The 8,793-nt window shown below is 44.3% G+C and overlaps 1 protein-coding gene across 1 annotated transcript; it reads left to right on the top strand.

Annotated features, from left to right (window-relative positions):
• Nucleotides 1–6,933: 6,933 nt before the first annotated feature.
• On the top strand, nucleotides 6,934–8,253 carry LOC137807353 (uncharacterized). The gene has a single exon (XM_068607966.1). It carries the CDS (start codon nucleotides 6,934–6,936, stop codon nucleotides 8,251–8,253), a length of 1,320 nt encoding a protein of 439 aa, XP_068464067.1.
• The last annotated feature ends 540 nt before the right edge of the window (nucleotides 8,254–8,793 follow it).

Here is an 8,793-nt window from a genome sequence, read left to right as displayed (position 1 = left end):
TCCTGATCACAGCTCACCACCTTTGTGGCTCGAGCATCCGAACAGGTACATAGCGACTCTCAAGTTGCAGTGGCGACACTGTTGTGGTTTGAGGCATTGAATAGGTACATTGCGACTCAGGTGCGCTGACCCTTGGCACAGAGACAATCTGGACATGGGCACCCCTGATCGCAGCTCGCCACCTTTGTGGCTCGAGCAATCGAACAGGTACATAGCGACTCTCAAGTCGCAGCTCTCCACCGTTGAGGTTTGAGCCATTGAACAGGTACATTGCAACTCAGGTGCGCTGACCCTTGGCTCATAGACAATCTGGACATGGGCACCCCTGATCGCAGCTCGCCACCTTTGTGGCTCGAGCACCCGAACAAGTACATAGCGATTCTTAAGTTACAACTCACCACTGTTGAGGTTTGAGTCATTGAACAGGTACATTGTGACTCAGGTGCCCTGGCCCTTGGCTCAGAGACAATTTGGACATGGGCACCCCTGATCGCAGCTCGCCACCTTTATGGCTCGAGCACCTGAACAGGTACATATTGACTCTCAAGTCGTAGCTCGCCACCATTGTGGTTTGGGCGTGGGTGCCCCTGATTGCAGCTCACTGTCATTTTGGGCTCGAACTTGTACCAAAAAAATGACACTGTCTCGGCAAAGTACTAAGCTCGGGCGTGTGAAAGAAATTTGTAATTGGAATTCTTTCCACCAGGGGTGTTAGTTTGTCTTGGTAAAGACTCCACACCCTGGGAATGCGAGTAATGGGTACGGAGTAACCCAGTTCGGCACAAGAAACACTTGGTACTAGACCTAAGGGGAGAATCAACATCCTAGTCAGCCATCCTAGAGGGATGTGTGGGGTACCCCTGAATTATAGCTGGCTTAAGTCTGAAATAGGACAGGTACGGTGGGAACATCCACTACAGCCATCAAGTACAAATCGTCCTGGGGATGACTGAGCACGGTAATCTGTTACATTGAATTAGAATGATTATCCTGTTAAAGATAATTTGTTATGTCCAATACTTGAGACGCATAACGAATCACCTTTTTCATGTTAATCAGATTTAATCATGATGACCATTTTGCTTAGGAGTGAAGTTTTTTAAATGCATTAGTTGGTTAGGCCATGGTAATCATGTCTATTAAAGAGCATGCATTATCAATATGCTAGTCGAGCCATGTAAAGGGAAAGCATAATAACATTGAACATATATGTACGAAGTGTTAGACATTGTTTTGAAGTTTACAAAATGATGTTGATTACAAGAAAGCGTAAGCGACAATGCGTTCTAGCCGTTGATGTGGCCACGTGTACGCTCACGATGGAGTATGGTGAGACGTCATCTCAAGGCACTGCGGTGCGCAATTCGCAAGACACGCGTGTTAGAATATATGGCCTTAAACAAGAGGGGGGGGGGTGAATTTATTATGAAAGGTATTCGCAAACTTTGAAGGTATAATGAAGGCCAATGAAGAATCGCAGATAAAGAAACTAAGGAAAGCAATGCACAAAGTTGTTTTAATTGATTTCCAGAAAATCAACCGGTTGTTTTTGCGATTCAACCGGTTGTTTTTATCAGCAGTTAAAAACAACTTAAAATAGATATATGTGAGATCAGGAAAAGAAGGAATCACACAAACAGATTTATACTGGTTTACTCTTATACCAAGAGCTACATCTAGTCCCCAGAAATCACTGGGTAATCCACTATGCAATCAGAACCAGATTACAAACACAACACACCAAAGTAGTGACGTTGAACCCCTCAAGAAACACACTACCTTTATCAAACCACACCAAGAGTATTGATCTTGAACACCTCAAGAACACACAACACTCCTTGGCAACACAACTACAGAATTACAGAAGATTGAGAAAAGGATTACACCTGATCAAAGTACAACTGAAAAGAATACAATTGCATTCCTATTCCACTCTCACTTGAAAATCCAAAGCTTGATGTGAATCTTGAAAACTTGAGATCAAATTTGCCAAACTGAATTCTCAAAACTGTTTGTTACCTTCCAGGAGAGTATAACAAACTATATATACTTCCAAATGTTGGTTAAAAACATTTAAAGCAGGAGCGTATTCAGTTAGAAATCATTTAAGACAAATTTGCCAATCAAAACTGAATTCTGTTAGGATTTTCAAAGAAACAATCCGTTGAAATCACGAAAAAACCGATTGATTTGGTTTGACAACAAAGTCAACCAAGTCAAACAACTTTCAACCTTTTTCAAAAACCTCTAAGAGAAAAACAACCGATTGATTCGACAAAACAACAAGTTGTTTTTCACTTAGTTGAAAAACATTCCATTTTAAAAAAGGTTTTCAAATCAAATCAGTTTTGGATTCAAACAAAGAGTGGATTACACTTTAATCTACCCTGATCCCACCCACACACAACAGCAACACCAACATTTCATCAAACACCTTGGATTTGGATTCTTTAAAGCTCTTGATCTATCTTGTTCAACAACGTGAGTCACCATGGGTGAGTAATGGACCAGAGCGCGTAAAGCTCAGTTCTCAGAGATCAGACATCGGCGCCTGCAAGAAGCCGGTCAGCTCGGCCGTTGGGTCAAGAACAACGGGCTACATGTTTGGGCTCAAGTATGTCAATATTATCTCTCGTTCATGCATTGGTATAATCTTTCGCATATAAGGCCTGGTAGGTCTGAAAGTGTGTTAAATGAGCCTAAGGGTGCATATTGTGCATTTGGGTCTAGTATAAGTAAAACGTACTCTGTCAACTTAAGCCCAAGTGCACTAGGGTTTGATAGAACATTGGCATACATGATACATAATGGCATATGCATGGTACAGTAACACGTAAAAGCATGTAAATGTGCTTTAAAACAAATTTGATCATGGGGAACGATACCCAAGTGGGTATCCAGGTGGTTATTCTATAAAGATTTGATACACTCTTAGGAGATAAGATTATGCATAGTTGTGCTGTTAAGATTACACACACTGAAGCGGGATCTTCTCCCATTGAATATGTCTTTACTCGAGATAAGATTCTCATAACAGAAGTTGTTACTGCCAAAGGTAACCTAGCTACACTCTATAAAAGGGACTCAAGATCCCTGGTTACGAAATGCTTTTTCTAACGCTTGGCTAACACTTTACTAAGCATTAAATTGGATACTTATTGTTTATTATAGTCCTGTACTGACTTGACCATTGAAGTGCGACCGGTCGTCAGGGCGTCCTCTGTCTTAACAAAAACAACATCCAGACATTGAGGAAAGCACGAGTTCCACCAAGAGGCAGACGGAGTCCGAGCTCGCCTACAGAAGTTTAGTGGAGACCAAGTCAACCGATAGGAAAATTTATAAAAAAATTCATATATTCTTATGAAACATTTTTATATCATACTTTTAATGAAGTTGTCTTTCCGAAAAAGAATAAATAATGAAAAATCAATTTCTCTCTCAATAATAAAAAAATTAAACATTGAATGTTGCTATAACATTGAAATTTTTCCAATCCAAGGTTTAGTTTAATATTTTATTTATTGTTATTGTATGAATTAAATTATTTTGTTTAAACTTCTATTTTATTTGTATGCCATTTTGTTTTTCATCGGTCACGGCTGACACGAAGTAGGTTTTTGATTTTGCATCGTTTTGTGTCGATCTTGATCGATGCAAAATCTTTAATATATATAGCAAAACTTTCCAGCGCCACTTTTCCCTAAAATAAACACCTAAACCTAAATTTCTCTATGCTCTCACTTCACTCTCGAGCTCACAAGCCTAGTGCCTCAGCCTCCGCCCCAACAAGTTCTGCCCCTGCCCCCACTGCGTTCGTCAACCGTTCCCATCCCCGCACTGCCTCCGTAGTCGAAGTCTTGTTGTTGGTCTTCTCTACATTCTTCTCTTTATTTTTGTTTTTTTAAAATTTATTGTTAAGTTTATTTTAAAAAAAAATTATTGTTATGTTTTTTTTCTTCATTCAGGTTCTCCCCCGTTGTTGTGCCATTACATCTGATGGACTTCCAACTTCAGCTCCAACTTCCATTTGCTCTTCCACTTAATTGAAGAAAGGTAATTTTACAAAATTTCAAAATTTGTTTTTGAGGTTTTGTTTAATTTTATTTGAATGGTGAATGGTTTATTTTATCTTGAGTGCAAGAGTTTTGCCACGTCAAAGATCTCTCCTTTGGATCAGCTTCGCACCACGTTAGCTTTTGCTCTTCACGATCTTAATTCCTCACAAGAACTTGAAGAAAACAAAGTGGCGCCACTGCGGCCGATCGCGCTCCGACGCTCAAGTCAGTGGAAGAATCACCAAAAACTCAGAGAGAATATCTCAACTCAAGGAACCGTGCGTAGTGAATCTCAGTGTACTAAAAGTATTCTGAAAGCGTACCTCAAAAGTTTGTTAAGTCAACCTTATATACCTGAGCTTTTTCTCTCTCCTGACGGTTACGCCTCCAGACACGTGGCTCACATCCAGCTGTACACGTGTCACCATCTGGAGCTTCCACAACTTGAGCGTTACTTCTACTCTTTTCGCCATTCGACTAAGTTATCCATACAGGGAGTAACTTGGTGCACAGTTTTCCTTGGAGCGCGACCCCTTAAGTGGCGAGTACTGGGTGCCACCACGTACACCATCTCTGTAGTCTCGCCTGCCGCCATCACGATCTGCCTCACTTGCACACCATGCATGTTCTGGGAAACTGTTCCCTCGACCCAACCTCTTACTAGGGTGTGATCATTTGATAACCTCATCCTCCGCTGCTACGTGACAAACATATCGCTCGTCTTCCATACTTGTACCTCTTGGAAACTTTTAAATAAGCTTTCCTGATCGTTCGGCAATCGTTCCTAGCATTCCCCGGCGATCTCTAACCACCTGATCTCCTAGTACTCACATACGGCGACTGTGACGCAACTCTGGTGACCGCCGGTTACGCACACTAGAGATCGGAGAACGCCAATTCAGCGATCGGCGACTATACTGACTTCCCGATTTACTTCCCTTCTGTCGGCCAGGTGTCCCGTTCAACACGCCTATATTATCGCTTGCTGCCACGTCATCACACCCGATGACCTGATCGGTACACAAGCCCCCCAGTCTTAAGCTGAGACTTGACCAGCGAAAAGACTAAGAAGTCAAATCATCGTCGATCTACGTGGCCTTTGTACGGACTTCCGTACGTTCGTACTCCTTTGCCTTTCTGACGCTTCACCAACCCCTTTTTGATCAAACGACACGTGGCTTCATCAACGGTTGTTTTTTAATTGTCGTTTGCGCTTCCTAAAACGTTCGAACCCCTTAAACCCTTCGCGCTATTCACTGTTTCATTATCTTTCTTCATCTTCAAGCATTCTAAACGCTCTCTCTGCGAACCACGAAACCTTCGTCTCCCTCAATCTTCAACTTCCTTCAATATTTACCCGATCATCAAAAGGTAACTCCTTTACTCCTTCTACTGATATTTGTTGCATTTTAATCGGTTTGCATCATCCATTAACTGTCTGGAGCATACGTTGTGGGTTGTTTCTCTTTTCTCGTAACTTAGAGTTTTCATTCCTGATAACGTCTACCCCAGTGAACTCTCACTCGTTCGTTCTATCTTCTTCGTCCTCAATCGAGTCCTTCTCTCGCTATCCTCATTTCCTCCCTTTTCTTTCCTTTGCAGTTCCTGCGATGGCTCAGACAAAGTCCACCGCTAATCCTCCTTCCTCATCGCGAAACCCTCCTCCCAAAACTCGTAGGGTTACCACTGGGACAAACCCTCCACCAACACGCAACCCCCCACGAGCCTCTGGTGCTCCTTCCACACAGGCTGAGAGGCCTGCCTCTTCCCATGCCAACCTTACCCAAGCAACTCCACCACAAGTCGGGGAGCCTCCCTTCCTTCACGGGACTACAAAGAGCTCTACCCTTGGGCCACCCCAACTCTACTGAAGGAAACCTCGTCAATAAATACTGAGGTGGGGGTGCTTCGCCTGAAGAAAGGGGAACGACCCAACCTTTCATTTCACAAGCAGCACAATGACAACGTGACGGTGCTGCCTTGCCTCCCTGGAGAACCAATCTATGCGAACGACAAGGGGAACAATGGCGAGTTGTTCTGCTTCGTCTACGCCACGCTGTTGAAGAAAGTGAAACTTAGGTTTCCTTTCACTCGTTTCGAGAGGGAGCTGTTGAACGAGCTCGACATCGCCCCTGCCCAGCTCCATCCCAATAGCTGGGCATTCGTGAGGGCGTTTCAAATTCTTTGCGCGCACTTGGGACTGCCGGTTTCGGTTGATGTCTTCCTCTTTGTATTTGAGGCAAAGAATCCCGGAGATCGCCTCTGGGTCAGCTTGAATGGAATTGCTGGGAGGTCAATCCTCTCCATCTTCCAGCAATCCTACAAAGACTAGAAGGGGAAGTTCGTCAAGGTGTGCCAGAACGACCAAGACCCTTCGCTGCTTGATGGCTTCCCCTTGTATTGGGTAAACAAGGGGAACAAGGACTCCAGGGACAACTTCAGGAGAGCAAGAAGTCCTGATAACATGGGAGAGTTAGACAAAGACCTTTGTCTCTTCTGGAAAAGCGTGGCTTCTGCCAACATCACCTTCCCCACTGCTTCAATAATCTCCTTCGAATTCATCGAGGGCCAACTTGAAATGCACATAGGTTAGCCCCTACCCCAACACCAAGACTCTCATTTTGTGTTGAAATTGACTTATCATTTCTACCATTCTGTCTTTGGCATTCTGTTTGTTCTGTACTGGTCTTGATCATTCATCCATGTACTATTTGCCTATGTTATTTCTGTATGTATATACTTGTATGTTCTGCTTCTGCTTTGGAGCATACTCATCTATTTTTTACCTTGTGCAGACGCAATGTTGGGCAAAGGAAAACTGGTTGAATTGAGGGCGATCGCCCGATCCCACAAACTCGCGGCAGGCTCCCAAACTATGCCCAACTCGGTTGTGGAGATCGCCATTTCTCAAGGGAAAACTCCTCCCCGAGGTCCAACTCCTTCTGGGGCCCTACCTGCCCCAGAAAGGAAAAAACTGGCGCTGAAAAGACCAAAGAGGAAGACCCCTCAGGTGGTGTCAGAAGAAGAAGACGACGATGAAGACACCGAGGATGGTCTCATCACTAAGAGGAAAAGGGTAACCACCTCCACACCACCTGCACTTCCAACACCAACACCGCCATCACCTCCAACTCCATTAGTCCAAGCAGCACCATCGGCCGCCGCGCCCATAGTGATCGAGAGTAGCAGCCCTAATTATGTAGAGAACCCTCCGAGCGCCTCTACACTGTTTGTATCTGCTGGAGAGGGTCCTCCTTCCACCACATCCATTGCTGGGGCCGCATTAGGAGAAGATGAGGGTGTTCAGGCTTCTCCAATGCCTATAACAGAAGTTTCGGCCTCACCACCACGCCTGGAAGCCCCCCTTGCTGTACAAGCTCAAGAGGGTGGTGGTGAAAGTCAACATCAAACTCCACCAGCACCTCCAGCATCAGCCTCAAGCCTCCCAGATCCCTTTAAAGAGACCTTGGGACCCTTCGCAGCTCAACTGAAGACCATGGCGGAAGATCTCCCTTCGCTTGTATCAAGAGCTGTGAAGGATTCACTCAAGAAGCTTCAAGAGGAAAACTCCGAGCTCAAGGAGTCAAATCTTATGATAAGGGCTGAGGCTGAAAAGCTCACTTGCAATCTGCTGATGAATGAAATGGAACATTCAAGGCTGGAGGATGCGTTGGACGCTGAGATAAGGAACACACGCAATGAAGCCTCCGATCTGCGCCAAAAACTGCACCTCCAACTCCAAGAGAAAATTGACCTGGAGAGCAAGTTGGTCCCATTTAGGGTCAAGGTGGCAGATCTGGAGGCTGCACGAAAGGCTGAAGCTTCCAGGGTGGAGAGAATTGAAAAGAGATCGGCAGATAGGGAGATCCTCCTGGGGAAGGTCGAGGCAAACAGGGATAAGGCTCTCGCTGAGCTCTCCCAAGCTCGTGAGGAAGCCACAAAGGTTGCTGCAGAGCTTGCCCAAGCTCGAGGTGAGAGTAAGAAAGCTACTGAAGAACTTGCTCGAGCTCATGAGGAGAAGGAAGGACTGAAGAACCAAATACATGAGCTCGAGCAGAGTGCTGCTCAAATCCTCACCTCTGGGTTCGAAGCTGCTCTGGAGCAAATGTCATGCCAATATCCTGAGCTCGACCTTTCCATGTTGTCGATCTGCAACGAAGTGGTGGATGGGAAGATTGTGCCCTCCGAAGACTAACTACTTTTCCCCATCACCTCTTCTTTGTAAATCTTCTGTTTGTAATGACGATCTGTGTATAAACTAGAATTGACACTGCTTATATAACTCTTATTGCTTGAATATTGTCTTTCTATTTCACCTTATATGCCTTTGCCTCTATTTGTTGTGGGGTTAACCAACATAACTGGTGAAACTTACTCAACTGAATTAACTCAGCAATACTTGAACTTAACCCTTCACATACTGCTTTTAACTCGAGCAAATTGTTAACCTTATAACAAACTTAACAAACTATTAACTCAAAGTAAATTTGAGCAACTATCAACTCTTCGGCGATGGCATTCAATAAAACTTGTGAACTTAAGGCAACATACCTTATCGCGAAATCACTTGCTAGGCAGCAGGTTTTAACTCAATCTGATATTCTAAACACAGCTTACTTGATCTGTCAAGTGAAGTTCACGCTTCTCCTGTCATCGCTGATCTGGTACTCGCCATACAACCCCCTCTCTTTCTCAACCTTCACGCCATAGGGTTCTGGAGATGTTACCCTCTTTT

Source organism: Phaseolus vulgaris, chromosome 11, assembly GCF_000499845.2.
Source record: "Phaseolus vulgaris cultivar G19833 chromosome 11, P. vulgaris v2.0, whole genome shotgun sequence".
Lineage (NCBI taxonomy): Eukaryota > Viridiplantae > Streptophyta > Magnoliopsida > Fabales > Fabaceae > Phaseolus > Phaseolus vulgaris.
The sequence above is the reverse complement of the archived record's forward strand: the minus strand, read 5'-3'. Positions and strand labels throughout refer to the sequence as shown.

What these genes read in the sequence shown, in the direction of transcription:
- LOC137807353 (XM_068607966.1), top strand. Translation starts at nt 6,934, where the DNA reads ATGCCCAACTCGGTTGTGGAGATCGCCATTTCTCAAGGGAAAACTCCT.